The sequence below is a fragment of the Mixophyes fleayi genome, chromosome 3, assembly GCF_038048845.1.
Source record: "Mixophyes fleayi isolate aMixFle1 chromosome 3, aMixFle1.hap1, whole genome shotgun sequence".
Classification (NCBI taxonomy): domain Eukaryota; kingdom Metazoa; phylum Chordata; class Amphibia; order Anura; family Limnodynastidae; genus Mixophyes; species Mixophyes fleayi.
This window is the reverse complement of record NC_134404.1, coordinates 292,283,939-292,309,417: the sequence shown is the minus strand read 5'-3', so window position 1 is coordinate 292,309,417 and position 25,479 is coordinate 292,283,939. Positions and strand designations below refer to the sequence as shown.

The window sequence follows — 25,479 nt, the reverse complement described above, 5'->3', positions numbered from 1 at the left end:
CTTGTCACATATGCTGCCTTATCACCTCTTCCTTCTTTGCTCATCACTACACTCCCATATCCAGTATGGTGGCACACTGATCAGATTTGCTGCTGTCACTACCACTGCCTGAAACTCTAAACCCTAATTGAAATCCTGACCTTAACATTATTTAAAATGTGACTTTCCTACACAAATTTAAAACTGCTACAATCGGAAGCTCAACATGCTCAACGGTAGAGAATGTGCTTAAGGTGCATGGAGAGCGGGTTACGGAAACAAAGAAGCAGTGATGGATTTCTGAGATGCCAACTCTGAACTTCAATGAACCATTGCTTGGATAATGGGATACATGCTAGGGGTGATTTTACACTCTTCACCGAGATACATAAGGGAAGAATTTCTGACTAAGGCAATTTTATTTAGAGTAGTATCTCTGTAAATAGTAGTTCATATGTGATTCAGTTGAGGATACTCTTGCCCTGTCTCTTGGTAAAACAGTTGAACATTGGATTACCTAGTTCTTGGGCATTAAAGTTTACTTCCCCACCAGTCTACAGATGAAGTTATCAAAATACATTTCTTAACAACTAAGTATATTCAGTGTGTATACAGTGTATTTTACTTGAAACAAAGTAACTGCATTGTTTTTATTAAGATGCCAATCTTACATTTTTAAAGGCTTTGTAGTCTTTATAAACAACAATAGCAAACATGACACTTGTGGGCCATACATAATTTCTCAAATAATACAAAGGTTTATTATACCAAATATAATAAGAAAGCCTACATTTTTCCAAATCATCATTTTAATTATATGTTATGAATTATTAAAAACTGGATAGCTTTCCTTTAATTTTACTTCACTGAAATAAAATAATACTAACATGTTGCTTATTTAAACATGATTCTTGAGTTGTATTTAATAATATTGTATAAATATCATATGTTTGTTGTAAACTATAGGAACAAATTTGTTTTGGTTACAGTGTATTTGCGATGTTTGCCCAAAAGGGTATTGAGCTTTAAAAAATACATGCCAATGTTTACAATTAAGTGTATGTGAGTCATTAAATGTGTTTTCGTAAAGCACTCAATAGAGAACACGTTTCTTTAATCATGCTAAAAATGTAACAATAGGAATGTTTCAAAGATGATTTTAGTAGAACTACAATTCCCATGATGCACTTCCCTGAAGCCGTGCATTTCCTGCACTAGAGGCTGTAATTCCTAACGATGTCTGAGACTGAAGGGTTGTCAGACTCTCCTGTGAAAGCTGTTATAGTGCCTGGAAATGGAGGAGGAAATGTGGAGTCCTGCATCTGGTATGGATGGACAAAAAGGAGACTAGACAAGGTAAAAGTACATGTGGAAATGAAAAATAATGCTGAGTATGTCCCTGTACCTATTAGTTGGCATTGCTTAGTGGTGGCTGTAAGAGCATATAAAGTACAGCAAAGCAGCACAGCCTATGAAATGTTGGTGTAAGTTTTGAGCTAGACATGAAGGTCGGTTCTGTTCTGGAGAAGTGTTATCATGCTCTGTACTGCATACACGTGTAATGTGTACTACGCAGTGTTGCAGGGGATGCAAGTTGGATCACTGAATGTGACAATGATGAACGACAGGGACATCAAAACAACTGTGTATATTTGTTTTTAACCACTTCTTGACCAAGACAATTTTCAGGTCTTGTTTACTTTGCTTATAATTTATTTAGTTTAGTGTACAAATGTGATTTTATATATATATATATATATATATATATATATATATATATATATATATATATATATATATATATATATATATATATATAGTATAATTATACCAGTAGAGATACCTATTTTTGGGCAGCATATTGGAAAACATACATATTTTACTTTAAGTATGTTATACAAGGAAAAACAAGCAAAATAAAACAAGAAATATACTTTTTTTTTTTTAAAGATCCTGCTTTTTGTATCTTTTTCATAGTTGGTTCAAACACATTAATTTAAATGACAATGCAGTCTCTCTCAAATAAAAAGATAACAAATATCTCTTTATTTGGGAATTTATTTTAGATTTGAAGGATTGATAGGACTGTGAATGCAAACTAAATAGTTTTATTTATTTAATTAATATACTTCAACGTTTGAAGGACACAGGGTTCACTTCAGGGGGTAAAAGTATCAAGCTGAAAGTTTCCGGCGGGTTTGAAAAGTGGAGATGTTGCCTACAGCAACCAATCAAACTCTAGCTATCATTTTATAGAATGTACCAAATAAATGATAACTAGAATCTGGTTGCTATTGGCAACATCTCCACTTTTCAAACCTGCTGTAAACTCTCATCTTGATACATTTACCCCCAGGAGAGGAATTAAACTGTTCCTGTTACTCTTGCTGGATTCCTAGTTGTCATTAACAGCTGTTTATAGTGTTGCAAAGGCTCTGAGAAGAATGCAACACAATTTTCTACCTATGAATAATAAAAAGTGTTTAAATGCTCAAGAGGCCACTGTGAGAAAGAATAGCTGTCAAGGCTATAGCAAAGGAAGGCATCAAGGCACATCAATATTTTGCTCTTCCCTAATAGATGGCAGGACATGCTGGGACTTGTAGTTTTACAACACCTGGAGAGCCACAGGTTGGCCAAGCCTGATATAATGCATCAATACCAACTGCCCCTGATTTCCATGGATAGTCCCAGGTTTTAAAGATGTTCCCTGGAAATGTCCCTGTATCACTGCACAATAAAACTTTTATTTTTCTGCTTGTTCGATAAGTACTTGCAACTATTCTTACAAAAACAATTATTTTTACAATGAAGGCCTCCAAATAATTCACTTGTTACTCAGTTATTTTACAGACACTGAGCGCCAGTCACTGTCTGAATGAAAAAAAAGTGTATTTTTGATGATTTTGGGTGACTCTTTGCAAACCGATTCCACATTATATTATTTATTTACTGTGCACTGTAGCATGTTCGGGTTCAAATGGTTTTAATAAATGTAATCACATGATTGATGTATGCTCTCATTTTGTTATTTTGCTAACTTTCATGCATAATACTAAGGTTATATTTAGGCCTGCCTATGTTGTTGGTAAATAGGAATACCACAGACGTCTCTGAAAAACATCTTAGTATATTGGCTGATATGAGAGCTCAACACTTGTGTTACTCATTCTGTGTTATGGTATCTCCAATTGATTCAATGAGTAATTAAGTAAATTTACTCATTTGCTTTACCAATATATATTAGTAAAGTAAGTAGGTATACTATTTCATACATTTAAAGGCGGCATCTAGGTGTGTGGTTATTTGGAGAATATTTGAGGTGATTTGACGCTTCAAAATTCTGATAATATGTAGAACGGAAATATAATCTCTGTTCATTTGAATTAAATTAAATTTGAAAAATAAAACTTTATGCCTCAGGTACAGGTGTGAAAAATGAGGACTACCTCACTTTCCATGATCTGGATAACGATAGCAACAAGGAAAAAACATCTTGGGCCTGATTCATTATGGAAAGGAAAGTAAAAAAATGAGTAACTTTGCATTTTTGCAAAACCATGTTACATTGGAGGGGAATGTAAACTTAAAATGTGGGGACTTATTTATAGCTGGAGTAGTGCATGTCCTAGGTCAACTTTAAATTTTAGTGTAAACATAAAGCTATCAAGTATTTGTGTGCTACATGAAAAAAACAGCCAGTTTTTATTTTATGTGCAAAATAATAAACTAATTTGCTCCCCCTGGTTTGCAACATGGTTTGTCCCAGAGAAAACTTACTCCTTTTTTTTTGCCTTACTTTCCTTAATGAATCAGGCCCGTAGTGTTTTTAAATATAGAAAAACACTTCTGTCTGGATGTAACCTTAATGCCCTTTGTATGTGCAGCTTCCAAATTTCCAGTGCGTTCTTCGAGACATGCCTGATCCATGTAAGTATATAAATATGCAATATTTTGTTTTTAACCAGAACTCACTCAATATTTTCATAGTTATTACTAAAAGATTCAATTATTCCATGAAAAATAATTTGACTGTTGATTGATGTTCTTTATATTTTTATTGCTAGATTCTGGTCATTCCCGTCTTTCAACATCTAGTCGAATAACACGTTTCTTTTAGTGTAACTAGCGAACCATATAAAAATATCAGGTTTTTTTTATTATATATAAACAAAACTGTTATAGTGTCTATAGATTTTGTTAATTAGAAGGAAAAATTGAATGATCTACCTAGATTGCAGTGATGAAACCTCTAGCGCTGAGAGGGTTAAGCCGTTATTGTACCGATGGATTTGTAGCAGTGTTTCACTGACTTTGTTTTTGTTAACTACTTTGTGTTTACTGAAAATAATTGTCTGTTTTTGTTTTTTTTGTGCAACTTTTGATTTTATTTGAAATGCAGCAAAGTCACAATGTCATGTCACTGTTGTAATGTAGTTACAGCAAGAGAATCAATATGGCTTCCATTTATGGAATCAGAACTGCACTGTGACAGCAAAACTGTAATCATTGGACACAGCTCTGGAGCAGCTGCAGCTATGAGGTATGGGTAAATTGTGTGTTACTGGCTGGTTATTTTCTCATTTAACCAATGGAATGTAAATGCAGGAAAAGGCTTTTTAGTATAATTACAATATAAATAGTTGGGGATTATTATTATTTTTTAGTTATAAATTTTTTACTCAACGCTATACATTTCTGGCAATTAAGGAGGCCCATCAGTGTATTTGAACTTTATCATACCCCCTGCAAAAAATATTAAAGAACAAAAAAAATGGGAACTATAAAGTGTGTACTCTATAATAGTTAAACTACGACACACCTTGTAATAAGCATATATATTTAGTATGTCTATATTTTGTAAATATATTTAATTCATTTCTGTTATTGCACTTATTAGAGTGTCACTAGCAGTCATTGACAGCTGGAGAAGGGAGAGCCTATATGAAAGCCCATACTCCTTGATCTGTCTTTTCTCAAGTATGAACTGTCTCCGACTTCAACAATTCACCTTTCCCTCTCTCTGACCCACCTCTCTTCCCTTCCATAAAGTTACTATCACCAGTTGATCCTACTGTTTTCCTCCTCCCTGTTCTCACACCTATCCCCATCACCACCCTTCCTTGCACTGATCACTGTCTTTCTACCCTCACACCCTTACCACTGCCCTTGACTCTGTCGCTCTAGTTATCACTAGTAGCCTTCATCGTTCCTTCCTCAAGCTTATAACTCCAAACTTACCTGCCATGTTCAAAAATGCTCCCGTAGTGCATAACTGCTCAGGAGGAAGTCGCACACTCATGCTGACTTCCTTCACTTCATATTCATGCTCTCCTCTTACAGTTCTGCCCTATAACTCTCTACAGTTATACTCCAATGCCTGTTGCCTTTTTGCCACCTTCAACTCCCTCCTCTCCCTTCCCCTCTCTCCTTCTCACTCCCTTGCTCACTGTCTGCTTTCAACCTTGCTACCCACTTCACCTTCAAAATTGCGTCCATTATTTCCATCATCAAGCAGCAAACAAATCAATAACAATGATTACTAATGAAAACAGCACTTTGCAAATACATAAATGGGTGTAGTTACTCCAAAGCTTTTGTTTTATACTGGCCATGTATGCTGCAGTACACCAGAAGATATTGGGTAACTGGCCCAATAATGATTTTATTGAAACTGGCAGGATCATTATCGCTCATGTTGGTAAATGATGGCTATCAGCCAATCTGTGTTCAGTTATCCTCTGACTCTACTAACAGGCCCCAATTGTAACATATTTGATCTGCTGGGCAGCCAGTCCCTGTCCAATTTGACCAACTGTGCTTGTCATTATATTGGACAGTGATCCTATCACTTGAGTCTACGATTCAGCAGCAGAGTTGCGGTTTATGTGTCCAGCATTAGAGTTTATAATGGCCTAGAAGGTGTGGGATCTGTCTGCATAAGAATTAGGGCTAATTAGAAGAGTTTACAAGAAATGCTGTGGTAGAGGATTTATCGTTTAATTAGGACCGCTTTGTAAATCCTGTTTTATTTTTTTCCCTCTTATGTATTATAGATATGCCGAAACACATCCAGTGTTTGCAATAATTCTGGTGGCAGCATACACCTCTGACTTGGGGGATGAAAATGAAAGAGAGAGTGGTATGTTATTACTGATTTTATTATGTGAACTGCTGATTAAATGCACAAGACTTACATATAGATTAAGACAATAAAAACTGAATATACTGTACTTTGAATGATGCATTCTTTATTGAATGATAGTTACAATCTACATAACTTGTACTTTTTCTTAGACTCTAAAGCTGGCCACAATTGCTAAGATTCCTGATCCGTCGCCCAATAGTATAGATGAAGCCATTCTGATGTTACACATCGACAGACTGTACGAGGCCTAAAATCTGAATTTGCCGATAGATTGTACACATTAATTTCAGTCATCACTGAATTTACTTTTTTCTCCTGTGAACAATAAAAAAAAATCCAGCCATTTCCTAAATTTTCTTGTAGAATCCCACCATAGTTAAATTTTTATATCAACCACATCACCTGATGAAATAGTCTTAAGTGTTTTCAGCTTTGGCACCTGTTTTTAAGGCATTATCATTTGTGCAATACTATGTAAATAGCTTTCAACAAAATCACAATGGAAGTGGAATCAATACCTGTGTTCCAGGAATTCTGAATTTTCTAGTCCACTTTATATGTAAAGACACCACAAGGTATATTAATAACAGAGGATATTTCTCTCTCCTCACTCTTAGGATATTTCAATCGTCCTTGGCAATGGGAGAAGATAAAATCCAACTGTCGGCATATCATTCAGTTTGGTTCCACAGATGACCCGTTCCTGCCATGGATCGAGCAGCAAGAAGTGGCTGATAATTTGAGTGCAGATCTGCACAAATACACTGACCGTGGCCACTTCCAGAACACAGAATTTAAGGACCTGCTAAATGCTGTGAAGAAACTGATTCCCAATTCTGCATAAACATTGTATAACTACTTATAAAGAACAATACAAACATGCATCTTGAATCAGACTAAAACTAAACCTTGATAAATACATTATTTCTGGGTTTGATATAAAACAAAGTGATTGCCACATTTCCGATCCGTCATTGAATTGCTCCACATGGTAAATACTGATGTTATTGTTGACATGTAATATTTTTGTAATGATCATGGGTTTCTTTAATACTGATAATCTGCTGCTCTGTGCAATGTCAGTTACCAGTGACACATTTGAATATACACTGCTAGTGTATTGGTCACTGATGGACTGATATTATCCTAATGCAGAAAGATAGCTATTACACAGAGGCCCTTCTAGTTTCATAGCTGTGTTTTATGCTATTTTATTAACAATTAATGTATAGCTTTGATAAGTGGTCTTATCTTACATGTATCAATATCGGATTATCACAAGCGTACCATCTGGAGACAAGTTCTTTTTCTTGCATTTTCACATATTATACCAACCTATCAGACGATGACTCATTATTAGGCAGGATGCTATGTTAGTTTGTTATTAAATGCATGTATATGTATTGAAGTAAGTAAGAAACAGACACATCCATTATTGTGCATAATCCCTAAAAGCTTTGGATTGCTGCCATATGTTTTTTCTTCTGCCACATACAGGCTCTCAGCATGTCCTGTGAAGGCAGAGGGAATTTTAAATTACAGTGCAAATTGAGCTTAGAGGGGCATTCAAAAGCCTCTCTGCTTACTCCATTATATACCATATGATTATGGTTGCTAGGGTAGTGCATGACACTGTATAAAGCCTGCCATTTATTATTTTTTTACATGGGATTACTGCATTAAACAACATTTTGCTCAAACTTTTCTTGAAACTGCGTGGATTCAACCCAAAAAATCAAAAAACATTCTTTGTGCATGAACATTGAAATATTTGTACTTACCGTAAAATCTGTTTCTCTTAACACAGTTGGGGGATACTGCTCACCATGGGGTATAGAGGGTGTTGTGTGGAGGAAGGCACTAAAAACTTGTTTAGCTTGCTCCCCTTCCGTCTATGTCCCTTCTGGCCGGAAACATCAGTTATTTAACTTCTAAAGCTTTAAGAGAGGGCGAAGCCACCTTCAACAGAACAGTCAGAACAAAAAGGGTAGGAGCACAGTGTCCATCTGTTAAGAGAAACAGATTTTACAGTAAGTACAAAAATATAACTTCCTCTTACAGTTGGGGGAAAGCTCACCCTGAGGAACGCTCCAAAGTAGCCCCTATGGGTGGGTACGCTCAGACTGAGGTGCGCGTAAACTTTACGTCCAAAACTGGCATCTTTGCAAAGACGTGAAACCGGTAGTATCTGGTACACGTGTGGACGGAAGACCAGGTAGCTGTCCGAAACAACTGCTCAAACAAGTCCCTGTGTCGTGCCGCCCAGGAGGCGCTAAACAACTTAGTGGAGTGAGCAGTAAGACTATCAGTACCTGTAGATCCCGCAGACATAAAACTGACGAATAGTCTCCATCTGGCGACAGCCTGTTTAGTGGCTGCCCGCTCTGAAACCCATCTGGCTGAAGAAATAGCCTGCAAAAAGAAAACCTTCCTTGTGCAGAGCTTCAAAGAAACAGATTCCCAAGGGTTCAAAAAGCGACTTCTGCAATGCAGTGAGCACCATGTTGAATTCCCATGGCGCCACCAGAGGAACAAAAGGCAGAACAGAGAACCCCCTGAAGAAAAGTGTGGATGTCTGGCAGCAGAGCCAACGATCTCTGAAAATATACCTACAAGGATGAAACGTGGATTTTAAGGGACACCAAATCGCAAGCCCTTGTCCAGACCATCGGAACGCCAAGACCCTATCCAAATGAAAAGAAGAAGTGGGTACTCTTTGCATCTCCCACTAACCAATTTATGTCTTCCAAATACAATAGTAATTTTTAGAAGATGTTCGTTTTCTATCTTTGATCATAGTTTGAATGACCCTATCTGACAGGCATTTTTGTTTAAGAATCAAGGCTTCAACCGCCAGGCTTTCCAAGCTAGCCGTTCTAGGTCTTGATGAAAAAATGGACCCTGGCTTAGATCCTCTCCGAGAGGAAGTATTCAAGGAGTTTCCACAGATATGGTGAGAAGGTCTGCGAACCACAATTTTCCCGGCCAATTGGGAGCTAGAAGAATCACTGGAACCCTTTTGCACCTTGCCTTTGTCTACACCCGAAGCAACATCAGAATTGTACACCAATCTGGACTTCCAGAGAACAGTCATACAGTAATACTTGTCTACCTTGTGGTTTAGTCATGAAGCCATCATGTCAACCTCCGGCTGACCCCACCTGTCCACAATCTAAACAAAACACCTCTGGGTGGAGGGACAACTCTCCTGAGTGAATGGCATGCCGACTCAAGTAGTCAGCTTACCAATTTCCCACCCCCGGTATGAAAACCGCTGAAATGGCCGGAATCTGCTGTTCCGCTCACTTCAGGATCCTGGCAACCTCTTTCTGGTACCCCTTTGATTATTAATGTATGCCACAGCCGTGGCGTTGTTGGACTGAATCCGAATGGGTCTGTTCCGCAGCCGGGACTGTGCATAGACCACCGCATTGAAGACACCCTTAACTTGAGGACATTGATGGGCATCCTGGCCTCCTCCTGGAGCCAGAGGCCCTGCAAATCGAGATTCAGAGTCACCGCCCACCATCCAGAGGCTGACGTCTGTGGTCACTATGGTCCAATCCCAGACTGAGAAGCGCCATCCCAGACAGGTTCCTTGCCCATATCGACAGGTCACTGGCTGGAAGAACTGGGTTTTCAGATGGGAATCCGACCTTTTCCAGATGGTGAGGATTTCGCATTGGAAGAGTTGAAAATTGAGCAAACTGTACCGCCTCGAAACAGCACACCATGTGCCCCATCAGCTTCATGCACTGAAGGATGGATACGTGCTTGGGAGACAGCAAGGTCTTCACCTGGTGTTGAATTTTCCAAATCTTTTCCTTAGGTAGGAAGTCCTTCTGGCACCTGGTGTCGAACAAAAGACCAAGGAAAACCATACGCCGAGTAGGAACCAGGCTGGAATTTCTAAAATTGATGACCCAGCCGTGGGATTGCAAAATCTCCGCCGTCAGGTCCAGGCAAGGGGCTGAACCTGCTTTGATCAGGAGATCGTCTAGATACGGCAAGACTGTCACATGCTATTGACAAACGCCCTACCATGACTGCCATCACCTTTATAAATACCCATGGCGTCTGCAGTCTGAAAAGCCTGGGAAACTGAAGGATGTCAATTAACCTGTGAAACCCCTCCTTCCTCTATGTCCCGCCTTATAGAAATGGTGCCCGTTTACCACAGTAACTGATGGGAGCTGTGGTCTTGCAACAGCTCCCTACCAGCCAACATGCCCATACTACCTGTGGATCCAACAGTGACTGTCCTCCATGCTGTCACTGGAGAGGACAGGGACCAGCCGCAGCTCTGTCTCCTCTACGCAAAAGGAGACTGTAGCCCGCACCACTAGCCTGGAGTGTTGCTGGGTTCCTGGACACTCATCCAGTGCCAGGTGACACTGCAGCCTACATATTATCAGGGGGTAAACGGCGGCTCTAAAGTGCTCTCCCTGACTGCTAGCTGTATGAACGCCGTCCAGGAACACAACCTAACTAAATAAAATTGATAAAATATAAAGGACTAGACTAAAACGCCCTACTCTAGGCACTAATAATTTTGCAGAGGCGAGGGGAGCAGGCTAGAAAAGCTTTTAGTGCCTTACTCCACACAGCCTCATCTATACCCCATGGTGAGCTGTGTCCACCAACTGTTTGTGCAAGAGAAACTTTGATAGTGTGTGGTGTATATTAATTTGCATGTATTCAATAAATAACACCAAGTTACAACACTGCTCTGACTTTTCTCCTCCTCTTGTATGACACAGGCCCTTGATAACACTTTTATTTTATGCGGTGTAGGGACCCTTCCATAAAGAAAATGACTTCATAATGCAAGTGTGAAAATATTATCATCTGTATTTTTATAATTTATTTACCATTTAACTAAAAATAATAATTACTTAGCAAATTGAATTTAAGAAATTAGTTTATTTCAGATATCTTCAATTCCCATGCCCACTTCTTAGCAACTGAAAAGTGTAATGAAAGAAATAAGCCAACACTGCTCTTCTGCTGGGATGCGATATAGATCACATGGTGAATATTTAACAGATACCAAATGTAATAAAATTGTGTCTAAAATAAATAACTTTTATAACAAAGGGTCCAGTCTGAAACTCCATGATGCAGCGTGCTACTTCATCCAAGTTGAGCATGTTGCGATAGACTTTCAGTTCAGGGATCCAGGCTGAACAAGCAGGTACCATTAAAATTCCAGCCATTCTGTCATATATATACAATTAGACGGAGATATTTCACCACCTTCGTGACAGTCATAAAATACCTGGTGGGAAGCAATAAAGACAGCAATGTTTATGTCCCAAATTTTTGGAGGAGGATCTTGCGTCTAAACTTTTCATTCCTTGCTGCAACAATATTAGAGGAACACACACTTTATACTAAATTACATCTATGGTGTTTTGTTATAACTAACCACTATGTAACAGAAATATATACAAATAGAGAAATAATGCACAATGACAAATACATAAATATATTTCATGATGTATAGTACTTACTTAGCAAACATAACTAATTACCATCTCCTGCTAACTAATATCCAGTTTCATAGTTTTGTTTATTGGGTTTTTAAATATTAAATTAAAAATATACCACAAAGTAAAGAATATTGTGCACAATAAAGCAATAAACGACTAGGCAGTTTTATTTGGCAGATTAAATCAACTTACTGGGCACAGACCACAAGGTGTCCGCACTAATCCTGCTGGCTGTATGATTGGGTTCACCCCTCTATAAAGCTTCATCTGTCCATCCACACTGCCCACTGTCCCCTCTTTAGCAGCAATTATGGTCATCTCTACCTTCCCGTCATAAATCAACGTGTTTAGGATAGTTTCTATATCTTCCATTGACAATTCAACCTTACAGGGAAAAAAAGCATTATACAAAGAGCAATTTTACAACTAGTTGGAATACTTGTCTCTAAACCTAAATACAAGTGGATCCAACATGAAATGGCAAAAATAAATATGTGGAAGTTGTTCTACCTTGACAGAAGATGAGATTCTTAACACTATTTATAAAGAATAGTGCTCTGTAATCAGGTAGCCTCTCCTCAGAGAGACTTCATGCAATGTCCATCCACAGACTTAATATAGGAAGTCTGCTGTGAATAGGAATACAAAAAGATCTATTCCCCCTATGATCACAAGGATGATGTTTTAAATATAAGACACTGTTTTGCCATCAATGTTGCAATAATAAATGTTTTATTAGTTATACTGATTTGGGATAGGCTAAATCTAAGAGGTACCCAAACATTCTGTGATTTTGATGGCCAATAAGGTCTAATTGAATGCACATAGGTCTAATTTTAGACCCAACTGGATGCAAATAAATAAAACAAATGATTTATTGTATTTTTTTTTATTCAAAAGACATTGTCAACTTAACCTGCTCCATCAACATCAATTAGCCAGATAATATATTGCTAAACCTTTAATCAATATGACTCTGGTTTATTAATTTTTGTAGCAGTGCTTAATGTTATTTATTTAAATTTGTCACATTTGTATTTGATCAAGCACTTTTCCTTCTATGCTCTTACCTTGCTAATACCAAGTTCACAGATATATTTCCAAACTTCATGTGATGAGGCAAACGAGCTGTTTCTCTGGATCATGGGGTTTTGTTTACTGTCTTTGGCTGCTTCTGCCTGTTTTAGTCAATGAAAAAGTATACTGTAAAACTTTCTGTAAAGCGAGTGAACACAGATTGACAGATGTCTTGGAACCAGACTGAAACAGCAATGATTTTGTAAGTCAATTTTCTACACAATTTACCTTGGATTGTAAGAATTTAAAACACTGCTGGTTTAAAACTTCTACAAATTCTGACTCGAAATCCTGGTCACTGTACCATGCTCCACCAGTCACTGAACGGTCAGGCTGTACATTATACAGCATGTAAACTTTCTTTTTTGAAGCCTGGTATAGGAAAACACAAAAAGTTATTCACATATTAATAAAAGAATATGCTGATTGATACGGATATCAATATTCATGTATACCCAAAAGTGACAAATTTCTCAGCTGAATTAACAGCCAGAGATCCTTGTGTGTAAAAGTGGACCAATTCCAGATTAAAAATTAACTGCAGACATAAGCAAGAATTCACCTCCTGCTCTGGTCTTTCTGTAAAACATTAAGAACAGTTATATTATTTGCCTTCATTTTCGTAGAATCCCTTAATCTCACTATTGTCAAACTGAGGCACTATAATCCTTCCACAATAATCTTATTGTGTAGTCTAATAGCTAGGAGTGTGTGTGAGAAATAATTAGGGGGTGTAGTCAGGATGGAAAGGTCAGACAATACGAGAGAGAGTAAGCAAAGGAAGTAACAAGGTAGCAGACAACTCCCTATGTTTAAACATAGCCTGCACCGAGGCATAACAAGACTACGACTAGCATATATATTCTCCTGTAATTTTTTTTTTTTTTGAGTTAAGTGTCCCTTTAACATCTGCAGTCTTGAACTTTTGGCTAAGATCAGGTTAGATACCCAAGTACGAAGTAGGGGCTTAAAGACGCCCCTTGTAGGCGATGAGGTGTTTGGAGCCCGAGTTACTGATATGCCCATGGTTAGAGAGGCTGGGGGTGTCTGAAAATTCACTGGTGATGGGGAACCTGCAGCACCCTCTGTAAACAGAGGGTGGCACGAGCACTAAGCACTTGTAACCTTCTCTCATCACATTTTATTTCTTGGTCCTGCCCTTTTTGCTGGATCAGAAAAATATTTAAACCTACTCGCCATGAGGCTGAGTCCTGCGGGCACTTATTTATTTATGGACACAAAGCACTTTATGTTTTTGTTTGTATGTGAAATAGTCTCGATTTTTTGAGGGGCTTGGGTATAGACCCTTATGGGCAACCCTCTTCCCATGTCATCTGAGGCTCCCTCCTTCTGGGGTAGTTGAAGAACCAGTCCCCCGGGGGAAGTTTCAGCCAATCTCGGGGTAACGGGGAGCGCCTGAGCCTTGCGGGTCTTGGAAGAACCTTGCCTCCTAAGAGGCAGTTTGGTTCCGGAGGTCGGGAATGTAAAGGGACTCTCCCTAGCTTCGGCGAAAGAGGGCACGAAGATTTATTTTTTCCTTCTTTGGGGCCTTGTGGCTCCTGAGAGATGGGTAGGAATGGAGCCATTTTCCCTTTTGGAAGGGTCCAAAGTCGATAACCTCTAGCACAGTCACAGACTGCACTGGGTGATATGAAGCATGCACCTTAGGCTTGAAATTTAACATCTGCAGTCAGACAAAGGATTGGTTTGTGGAGCCTCAGAGACCTCACCATTGGAGGGAAAGCACTGGTGATGCGCAACAAGATTATTCCCGTTCTGCAGTACACAGCCCAAGCTTTGCCACCTCTTGCTGCGGTCTGCAAAACCATCTTGAGAACAGTCTTCCACTTCATCTGCGGCTCCAAAATCGACAGAGTGAAGGGGAGCCCACAAAGGCAGGAAAGGGAGTCTCGATATCCACACCATGCTGTGAGCCTTCCTTGTTTGTAACTGCATTCGCAGGACTCTTATCGAAAATAGCATTTACTCTGCTGGGAAGTCCATGTCTCGCTTTTGCCTTCTGCTTCTTTGGAAGGTTCTTGGCTGGGACAAGTGGTACAGCTCCTTTCCTTACAATTGGACTGCACCTTGGTATTACCTGAATGTTGGACAATTTGTGAGGGCGCACCATCTGGAGGGACTTAAACCAGACTTGTGGAAGCCAAAAACTATCCAAAAGCTCATCAGAGCTAAGGACGTTATGGAGTCTGTTCAAGGGCTCCCTGATGCTACAGCTAAACATGTTTGGGAGAATGTGTTCTCCAAGAGGTTGACTAATAACTAATTATTATTATCATCGTAGATTTGTAAGGCATCACAGTGCTCCGCAGCGCTGCACATTAGGAAAGACAAGGACATACATAAAACAGGACATACATAAAATAAGAACAGACAAGACAGACAAAATGAATTGAGACATGAAAACAAAGGGTATGGAGGACCCTGCTCATTACAGAGCTTACATTCTAAAGGAAAGAGGGAACAGCTGAAACATGAGGATCAAGTGTGGCTCTGAGTGGAGATTGGGATAGTTGTGAGGGTGCATTATTGTGAATAGTGTTATCGAGGATAAGGTCACCTCTAAAAAAGAGATGGGTTTTCAAAGAGCATCTAAAGATTTGAAGGCTGTGGGAAAGTCTGATTGAGCGTGGTAGGGAATTCCATAAGTGGGGAGCAGCACGGGAGAAGTCTTGTAGGCGGGAGTGAGAGGTGGTTATCAGAGAAGAAACAAGGCGCAAATCAGAGGTAGATCTAAGAGGGCGGGAAGGAGAGTATTTTGATATGAGATTTGAGATATATAAAGGGGTGTTATTGTTGAGGGCTTTGTAGGTAAGAGTGAGTAATTTGAATTTGATTCTGGAGGACACAGTGAGCCAAGTGTAGGGATTTGCAAAGTGGTGCAGCAGATGTGGAGCGGTGAGAAAGGAAGATCAGTCTTGCAGCAGCATTGAAGTGTGGATAAACGGGTGTCAGGAATGCCAGATAGCAGGAGGTTGCAATAGTCAAGACGAGAGATGATGAGAGAATGGATACAAGTTTTGATAGCATGTTGAGTAAGAAAAGAGTGTATTCTGGCAATGTTTTTAAGGTGGAGTCGACAGGACTGGGAGAGAGTCTGGATGTGTGTAATAAAGCAGAGGGCTGAGTCAAGTGTGACACCAAGGCAGTGGGCTTGGGAGACTGAGGACATTGTGGTGTTATTGACGGTGAGGGAGTTTTGAGAGCAGGTGGTGACTCTGGCAGGAGGGAAGATAATAAGTTCTATTTTGGACATGTTGAGCTTTAGGTAGCGTAGGGACATCCATGTGGAGATAGCAGAAAGACAGTTGGTTACACAAGATAGCAATTACATTAATTCCGCAGCACTGCACAGAGAACCCACTCACATCAGTCCCTGCCCGATTGGAGCTTACAGTCTAAATTCCCTAACACACACAACGACCGAGAGAGACTAAGGTCAATTTAATAGCAGCCAATATACTAGTATGTTTTTGGAGTGTGGGAGGAAACCAGAGCACCCAGAGGAAACCAATGCAAACACGGAGATAACATACAAACTCCACACAGATAAGGCCATGGTCAGTAATCGAACTCATGACCCCAGTGCTGTGAAGCAGAAGCCACCATGCTTGCTCCTAGGGGGGTAGCTGAAGAACCAGTTCCCCCAGGGCAAGATTTGGCCTACAAAGGGTAGAAAGGAGTCTGCCCGAGCCTTGCGGCCTGTCCTATTGAGAAGGGTCCAAAGTCCCAAGCCCCAGTAGTCACTGACTGCACTGGGTGATTTGGAGCTCGCACCTTAGGCTTTCTAAATGTAATGTATCCTTCTCTGCCTTTTGGCTAAATCAGGTGTAGATGTCGATTTACGCAATGGGGCTTAAAGGAGCTCCCTGGAGGCGATGGGTTGTTACCTGATCCTCTCGCCAAGAGGCCGGCTGCATGAAGCCTGAGGTGCTATGTGCCCTGGTGTTGCTCTAGTCGAGGGTGCCCGAAAATGCACCTGCTTATGGTGACCACCTGTGCACAGAGTGAGGCACTAAGCACTTTGAACTTTTAAGCAGCACCACTTTCCTTTGCCCTAGAACCAATCCCAGGCTTTGTAAAAAAAAAAAAAAATGTATCAGTGTTACCATAATGTTATATCACCAACAGATAGAATATCTATAACAGAGTGTGAGGAAAAAAGACCCTCAAACTAATTAATTGATTTGAGATCTCTAAATAACAGTTCTTTACAGCTCTGTATAAATTATAGGATACTGAACACCGTACCGCTACGGATTTGACAGCTTTAATGAGTTTCTTGCTTTCCATGTTCTTCAGGATTTTGTTGATCTCAGTGAGAGGAAGATTACTTTTGTATCTTATATCTCTGCTCCATATACCTAGGAGGAAAAAAGGCATATTCTAAAATGTATACACAGGAGAAACAAAATAATGGTGCCCTCAAACATTTACTTCAAACACATATGGCACTTACCATATACATTGGAGAATACTAATGCACAATAATCTTAATGTATTATTATATAATGTTGTTGATACTTGGAAGAGGGTAGAGCAGTGGATGAATCACTTGTAAAGCTGCATTACCACCAATGGGAACTAATTTACTAACGTGCCTGCTACCCTACCTGAAGCTCCGGGGGCTTTTTCCCAGGGCTCTTCCAGTTCTGTAATACAGAACCAGCAGTCTAATTTAGATTGCCAACTTAGAACGGCTGCTGTCTGCTGCCAATCTCTTAACTGCGATCGTCTTTCGCTCACCATCTTGTCCTCCATTGGCAGGGGCTAGGGTATGTTAGTAAAATCTTTTCTGTACATATTTGTGTAGCTTAAAATGCAATTTATATAACAGAGTTGCTAGTAACAAACATTTCAAGATGACTTTTTATATTGGTTTGACGGACTGCCCCTTTGAGTATAATGTCATGTCTCTATATCTGGTCTAAGAGCCACATGATGAGAGTCTACTCACTCATTGCAATAAAATGTTACCTTGCTTAAAAATTCTGTATGTAGAAATTGTTACAGAGCTGTTAAAGGGTAGATAAAAATAAACCTATAAAACACATGCCACTAATAAACATACCTTTATTGCCTGCATCCTCAATAATCTGATATACTAATTTTTCTTGATTGTCAGACCCCTTCATTTTACTGCAAACAGAGAAAAAAAAGATTTCTTAACACGGACAATTGCTTAGAGATCAGAATTCTTTTCTATATAAAATAATTTACATGTACTACAGGTGTTGAGCAAATAATTCATACCTGCAAACTCTCCCGGAAAGTCCGGGAGACTCCAGAAATTTGGGTCAGTCTACCAGGCTTGCGAGAGAGCCGGCATTTCTTACGCATCCCGGGACTCCCTTGTCAAAATGACGTGATTCACCAAGAATCACGTCACTTTGGCCCCCCTCCTTGACAAAACGTCATTTTACTCATGGGGGCGGAGCCAAAATGACGCGATTCGAGGCGTCCCTCACCCGGACGTTGCCTACTGAAAGTAGGCGAGTATGAAATAATTGCAAAACATTTAATGAACAAATTTAGAGTTTGAAACAAAATGCAGAATCACTTGTAAACAGTAAGGTTTGTAAAACATACAACAGTTGAATTTTATTTTGTACTTGAACATGTGGACTTCCAATAGTTTCTGAAGTCAGAGAAGATGATGGAGAGCAACATGTTTGTTTGTTAAGTTCAGTAAATAATTCTCACCCAGCAGTTTGTGCGTCCTTCATCCTGTACAGAAGGCCTGTGCCACTTCTAAGGAGATCCAGCTGGCCCTTTAATGTGAAATGAAACATACAGAGTACAGTCAATGTAAGCAGAAATGAGGAAAATTAGCTACTGACATTATTAAAATGTTACAAAAGCATCAGCTAAAACTGCACACGAGGCAATTACAGAGATAAAACGTTTGTCATTAATACAAATCACCCTAGTCTACCATTATCCAGGTCAAAATCCAGCTTGTTTTGGTGCAGGAGTATACAACTATTAAAAGTCTAACTACTCAACTGCTACACTGATAAAAAACTAGAAAACGCTCTATTTTATCCATACTCCCCGGCAGCACTTTTACATATGCCTAGATCCCTGGTACTGCCACAATTTGATAAGAACATCTTTTTTAAGGATACACATAAAGCATGGATTTATATTAACAAGAAATATAATAGGGACTTCAAAACTACCAGCTTTCTTCCGATTTGGGGTAACCCTGTATTTCAACCTAGCTTAGAAAATTCTAATTTTCTCACGTGGCGCGACAAAGGGATAATGGCAATAAGAAACATATTTGACCCGGGTGGCATGATCTACTCCTTTGAGCAATTAAGGGAAAAACTAGGGATACCAAACTCCCAGTTCTTTATGTATCTCCAGCTGAGACACTATGCAAACTCAAATCTAGACCCGAGAAAATCTATGGGGAACCCAGATAGTTTGGAAGGTTTGCTCTCCTTTCTGAAAAATGTTAAATTTAAAGTTAGGTATATATATGCAGATTTATTACCTACACAAAACATAACCACCTGGAATCAAACAGTGAAGGCTTGGCAAAAAGACATCCCCAGTATAAACAAGCCAATCACTCTAACTTGCTACTTTGAATCTGTATGGAAATCGCTATCTACTGCTCATCTCCAGGACGTACATTTAAAGGTGATCCATAGAGCATATATACCACAGTAAAGGCGTTGTTTTATGGTTGAAGGAGAGACAGGTCTTTGTCCAAAATGTAAATTCCAAAGAGTGGACTGGTTACACAATTTCTGGGGCTGCAGGAAGGTTAGGAAATTTTGGTATAAGGTTGTTAATTTTATTAACTACTCATTTAAGATAGAAGTTACATTGGCCGCAGAACCTCTCCTGTTAGCTGATTTTAGTAGTTGGAAGGACTTCCTACCCTCCTCTGACGTTTTAGCTGCCCTGACAGTAATAGTTACGGTAGCAAAGAAACTGATTTTGCGATATTGGACATCACCAGTATCCCCGAACCTAGAGATGCTCAAAATTGAAACTTTGGATATTATATATTTGGACAGAAGAGCCACTCTCCCGGACATAGAGAAAGGTGGGGTGAGGTTTCAAAAGAAATGGGGCATTTACATTGAATCACTGGAATCTTCGGTCCAACAAAACATTTATAAGTTATTTGAATATACTACTTGGTATTTACTTAGACAATTAAGCTAATTTAGGCCTGATCGAAGAGATAAGCCTATAGGATCGAAGGGAATTGTTTTGTTCTCTGGGAATCTTAAGACCTGAACTTACTCTGACAGTAGAGAAAATTACGAGAATAACCTCTAGATTCAATCACTCTATACTCCCTTAAAGATATGGACAAATATTAGGTTAGAAAAAGGAATGATCTGTCTTGACTATCTGACCATTACTAAGTAAAAAAAGGCAACTACTTCCCCCCCCCTTCCCCCCTTTTCACTCTTCCCCTAACCCTAAAAAAAAAATAAAAAATTAGTTTTTCTTTTTTTTTTTCCTTCCTCTTACTTATCAATCGTGTTTTTGGGTTGACAAATACCATTAACATTAAGACACATTTACAGACGTATAAAAATCAAGATTTACATAATGTTGATGCATAATTTTGAAAATCTTGAATGTATTTGAAATGTATCAAAATAAGTGAATGGTATTTTGTACTTTGTACTTGTTATTGTTACTGTCATCTCTGAGAAAAATGAATAAAAAGATTTAAAAAAAAAAAAGAGTCTAACTACTGGTTAATTCCAGTGGCCATTTATTTGTCCGAATCAATATCCATGAGACTCAATTCACTAGGAACCAATGAGGTCTCTTTTTCGCAGTAAACAAATGTGTTATATTTCCACAAATAAAGTTACATTTATACATCTGCAAATACAATAATATAATATTAAATAAACTTAATTCAACCTACAAAAGTTACTCATTTTATGGCACATTTATAATTTGCATCGCTCCTGTGCTACCACGCAGGAAAAGCAAATCGATGAGTTGAGCTTACTGATAAATAGCCATTACATCTTGTGAACGAATGAATGAGAAAATACCATTGTACCCCCACACAAAAACAAACAAACTTACAACTGACAGTAAACGGTTGATTGCCATAGCTCTCTGCTTTGCTTCAATCTGAGGCATCTCATTCTGGATAACTTGATCAGTGATTCCATGAGGGAACTGCTGACACAGCTCTATAATCCTAAAAAATGAAGCAACAGGTTCAGATTTACATTTCAACATAATATCCTGCACCCAATCTCCAGGGTCAGTCACTGGAAATGTCCCCAACTGCCAATATTGATCAAATGTACAATGCGATTTCTTTTTCATTGACCTTCCAGCAGGGTCGTGGGAAATAAAGGGTTAACTCCCCCTACATGCTGAGAACAATACATTTCTCTCTCCCTCTGCTGAATCCCAGGAGAGCATAGCTTCAAAATCACTAACAGAGGAGAATGTCTACTCCCTAGTACAGAAAGTCGCTTTGGCGTAGTTTGCTTTGCACATGCATATTGTCATATATGCTCTCGACTCTGGTGGAGGAGTGACGTCACAGAATGGGGCTTTTAAAAGAGATATTGATTCACCACTGCTTAAACTACCGGATACTGATGTAGGTGTAAGTTTGCTGGTGGAGAAGTGCCTGTGTTTTATATACAATGCCGCTATTCATGTGTATGGTGTATTTCAGAATGACTGTTGTCTAAACAAAGATCGCCTCTAGGTCCAGAACTATGGGGGGGGGGGGGGGGGGGGATCAAGTAAGAGTGTGTAAGAGTTCAAATCAGGTTCAAGATGAAGTATCTGTTTTTGTGCTTCTTTCAGGTCTTCACCCAGACAGAGAAGAGAATCAGGCAAAGGACATCTAGGAGGGAATGCTTGTCCTATGATAATTTTGCCCTTCATGACAAAAAATTCTGTCAAGGTTGCTGTAGGGTGACAACATGGATGCACGCAGCTGTAAAACACAACCCTTGGTCACTGTTATTGAAGACAGTCTACCAGTTGCTGCACCTACTCCTATGGTAGCATCTGGAAGAGGCAGAAACTCAGAATTCTGAGGTGCTTTTAGTGTGAGAAGGTAAAATAGACAATTAAAATGACGAGGTGTCAGAAGTATTCACCTCCAAATTCGATTTATAAGATGTGTATATACTAATAAAAGCTATGAGAGAAATACTTCTCTCGGTATAGAAGAACAAGGACCTGTTGTGGAGGACAGAATGCTCATAAGAATTAGTTTCATGTAGATGAATAAAAGGTGGAAAGCCATAAAGGAGGAATGGTGATCTTCCTTTCTAAATGATTTTTTAAAATGTACCAGATAGCAGTAGAAGCAGCAAAGTTTTGGGATCCAGTCCCCAAGATACCTGCTGTAATCATTATTGCAACCAGGAAGACCTTTACCGGCAGTGGATGATGGGATCACCATCCAAAATCAGATTAACTGTAAACAGTGTTAAAAAGAGCTCATTTACTATTAGCTATTATTATTATTAATTTTTATTTATAGGGCGCCACAAAGTATCCGTAGCGCCGTACAAGGACAAACAATGGCACAGTACAAGGTGAAACAGCACAGTACAAGTAACAGTAAGCACTATAACTCTGGGGGCTCAGGCACAGCATGAAAGAGAGGGAGGGAGGGGAAAAGTGAGTATAGGCAGGTAACTATGGCTCAAGAGGGTGGGCACGGATGACAGGTTGAGAGTCACTGAGGGGAGCGGAGAGAAGCGAGAGGAGACAGAGGGCAGAGGGACTAAGAGGAGGTGAGCTGAGTAGCTGGAGAGCGCAGTTAAAAGTGATGGAAACAGAAGGTAGGAGAGCCCTGCTCAAAGGAGCGAACAAGCTAAAGGGAGGGGAAGACAGACAGAGACATGGATGAGACGGAGAGACGGGAGGAAGGGGGAGAAGGGAAGAAGGGATGAGAAAGAGAGGTAGCCGACCGGTGGGAGTTTAGGCATGAGACTGGAAGGCTTTAAGGAAAAGGTGGGTTTTTAATGTTCGTTTGAAAGAGGACAGATTAGGTGAAGTTCTGATGGAGCGGGGGAGCTTGTTCCAATGGAGGGGAGCGGCGCGGGAGAACTGAGCTACTGAGCAGAGACAAGCTAAAGGTAATTAAAGACATGAATGAGAGTCTATGTATAGATGACACAACTACTGTATCACTTCTAGGAATTTAGAATTCCATTGCACGTCAAGTATCGACTCTTGGCTGCTGATTTAGCGTTAAGTGCAAATTGTGTTTGGTTAAAAAAATGTGCAGCTGAGCAAACCATATTGTACTGCACAGAGTGCAAATGTAAACTTTTTTTTGCATTAAGGGCAAATACTGCACAGACATACTTTGCATACTTTTTAAACTGCATTTCAGAGTTGAGCTAGGCCACGCCCCCTCAACTCTAAATCAGGTTGTGCTTTTCACATTTTCACTGCTGAGCACAAAATAGTTTTTCCAGGGCAAATCTTGCACTCAGTTTCTGGATTCTCTCCTAACTCGTAACATTTTTCTTAAATATACTGTAAAAGAAAGAACAAGTAATTACATTTTTTAAACTAGTAGTTATTTTAAGTATCTGTATTAAAAAGGAAAATGAACGAAACTCACCAGTTCAATGTTTTGTTTAGAACCATGTTAGGGTACATGGTAAAGATTGGATTTTATGAGACACTACAACTTATGCACTGCATACATACTGCATACAACATTTGCATGTAGTATTTCCACAGTACATAAGTAACAAATAAAAATTATTATAGTAGGCTTTTTTAAGAAGGGATTAAAGACTATTTGATCTATTTACTAAGTTGCGATGTACTAAAAATCTGGAGAAAAATGGTTTGCTTTTCACCGCCAGCCTTAAAAAAAATGAACGCCATCTTAAGATGGCACCAGCTGACCATATCAATGAAGTCCCTATGGACTCCATCGCTGTTTGAGAAGCATCCAGCACCCGGTCCCATCGCTATATATATGGGAGACCTTAAGTGCGCAGTAGCCACAGGGAAACAACCAATGAGCCCAGACTTGATAAATACCAGCAGCCACCAATGATAAGTAGACTCCTGTGTTTCAAAGGCTTAAGAACCAGGGTGAACATTCATCACAATAGTATGTCACTAGACAGGGCCGGAAGAACGCAGAAAGCGAGATAAGCACGGTGGAGGGCACCAAGCCTGAGAGGCACTCCCATCCGCCTGCCATCCCTGCTTGTCCGTCGGCACGAAGGAAAAAAAACAAAAAACCTGGCGGCAGCACTCCTTCTCTCTGCTCCTGTCTCCATTCTCACTGGTAGTGTTGGGCATGATGTCATCACGTCCCGACACGGTCAGTGAGGAGCGGCGCTGACAGGAGCCGAACACTGACAGAAGGGGAAGAGAAGATGAAAAGAAGAAAATGAGAAGAAAAGAAGATCATAGAAAGGTAAAGAATGGAGGGGGCAGCAATGTGATGCAGGGGACAGCAATGGCAGGCGCACAATGTGATGGAGGAGGGAGGGACAGTGATGATGAAGGGGATGAGGAGGGGGCAAGGTGAAGGAGGGGCACAGTGTGATGTTGAAGAGGTCACAATGTGATGAAGGAGGTGGCACAACCAAACTAATTTGCCAAAAATGTCAAATCTTATTACAAAGAATACATATTCTTCATTTATACTATTCATACAGCAATCCATGTTTGCTGTTTAATGTATCTGTATTAATCTCTTTGTTAAAGTTTATTATATGATTTGTATTAATAAAAAGCATTATTGAATGAACAAATACTTTATAAAAGAGGAGGGCACAAATTTATTTTTTACAGGGGGGCACCAGACATGCTAGCACCGGCCCTATCACTAGCCTTATGAACAGCAATTTGGAGCCCAGTATAATGCAACATCAACATACTTAGGTATATAGTTACTAAACTGCGGGTTTGAAAAAGTGGAGATGTTTCCCATAGCAACCAAATTCTAGCTGTTATTTTGTAGAATGTACTAAATAAATAGAATCTGATTGGTTGCTATAGGCAATATCTCCACTTTTTCAAACCCAGTTTAGCAAATATACCCCTTGATCTTCATGCCTCAAAAAAATAGACAACTATAAACAGTCATTAAAAGGAATTTAAAAGTTAAACAAATAAAAATATATGCAAATTTTGCTAGTAAGTACATAAATACATAACAAAAACATGGAGAACACTCTAATCACATGCATGCCAACAATAGCCAAAGTCAAGCACTAAAACAACTCTTATAGCAGCAAACACCATGGATCTATGAATAATGTTTCTGTTGTAGACTGACAGGAGCCAAAAAGACACTTTAGGGAGTCGGTGCAGGAGACCCCAGAGATTGATGGTTTTGTGTAAAGAAGCCGGACAGAGGAAGTTGAGTCCTAAGCATATGTCAATATCCCCAATTACAGCAGCGCACCTATTCTCTATCTCTGCAGCTTCTGCACCCTCTTGCTTTACTTTCACCTCCGCCATCTCCTAGCACCTATCTCACGGCAGGTTCACACGGCTCACGTTGCACTATGCTTCCACACACAACGCCTGACTTGGCTCAGCAGCACCTCGCCTAGAGAATGAGTCCCTGGCGGCCATCTTGTTTAAGGGCAAAAGTATGAATAAACACTACATAATCGAGGGCAAACTAAAAAGGCGACCACATCATATTATACACAATGTTATGCCAAAATATATTTTGTATTTTAATTAGCCTATATAACATAATCTGTGGAGCCCACATCAAATATGGCCACTTTGTTCATGGGCTTCCAT

At 39.5% G+C, this 25,479-nt stretch overlaps 2 protein-coding genes across 2 annotated transcripts; one reads left to right on the top strand and one right to left on the bottom strand.

Moving 5' to 3' along the window:
- Positions 1 to 1,164: 1,164 nt before the first annotated feature.
- RBBP9 (RB binding protein 9, serine hydrolase) lies at positions 1,165 to 10,851 on the top strand. Its single transcript, XM_075203815.1, has 5 exons — positions 1,165 to 1,335; positions 3,867 to 3,909; positions 4,417 to 4,522; positions 6,036 to 6,121; positions 6,745 to 10,851. The coding sequence occupies exons 1-5, from the start codon at positions 1,216 to 1,218 to the stop codon at positions 6,969 to 6,971; spliced, it is 582 nt and encodes a 193-aa protein (XP_075059916.1). The 5' UTR covers positions 1,165 to 1,215; the 3' UTR covers positions 6,972 to 10,851.
- Positions 10,852 to 11,030: 179 nt separating this feature from the next.
- POLR3F (RNA polymerase III subunit F) lies at positions 11,031 to 25,292 on the bottom strand. The gene is made up of 9 exons (XM_075203814.1): positions 25,130 to 25,292; positions 20,791 to 20,908; positions 18,418 to 18,485; positions 17,786 to 17,853; positions 16,966 to 17,078; positions 12,925 to 13,068; positions 12,690 to 12,797; positions 11,812 to 12,003; positions 11,031 to 11,405 (listed from the first exon to the last, which is right to left on the bottom strand). Exons 1-9 carry the CDS (start codon positions 25,183 to 25,185, stop codon positions 11,328 to 11,330), a joined length of 945 nt encoding a protein of 314 aa, XP_075059915.1. The 5' UTR covers positions 25,186 to 25,292; the 3' UTR covers positions 11,031 to 11,327.
- Between the last annotated feature and the right edge of the window lie 187 nt (positions 25,293 to 25,479).

Bases quoted from the DNA above. Each gene is read 5' to 3' on its own strand.
- RBBP9 (XM_075203815.1), top strand. From the start codon at position 1,216: ATGTCTGAGACTGAAGGGTTGTCAGACTCTCCTGTGAAAGCTGTTATA. The intron at 1,336-3,866 runs GTAAAAGTACAT...TTGTATGTGCAG, and splicing joins CAAAAAGGAGACTAGACAAG to CTTCCAAATTTCCAGTGCGT. The intron at 6,122-6,744 runs GTATGTTATTAC...CCTCACTCTTAG, and splicing joins TGAAAATGAAAGAGAGAGTG to GATATTTCAATCGTCCTTGG.
- POLR3F (XM_075203814.1), bottom strand. From the start codon at position 25,185: ATGGCGGAGGTGAAAGTAAAGCAAGAGGGTGCAGAAGCTGCAGAGATA. The intron at 18,486-20,790 runs GTAAGTTTGTTT...TTCACATTAAAG, and splicing joins TCAACCGTTTACTGTCAGTT to GGCCAGCTGGATCTCCTTAG. The intron at 17,079-17,785 runs GTATGTTTATTA...TTTTCCTCCTAG, and splicing joins TGAGGATGCAGGCAATAAAG to GTATATGGAGCAGAGATATA.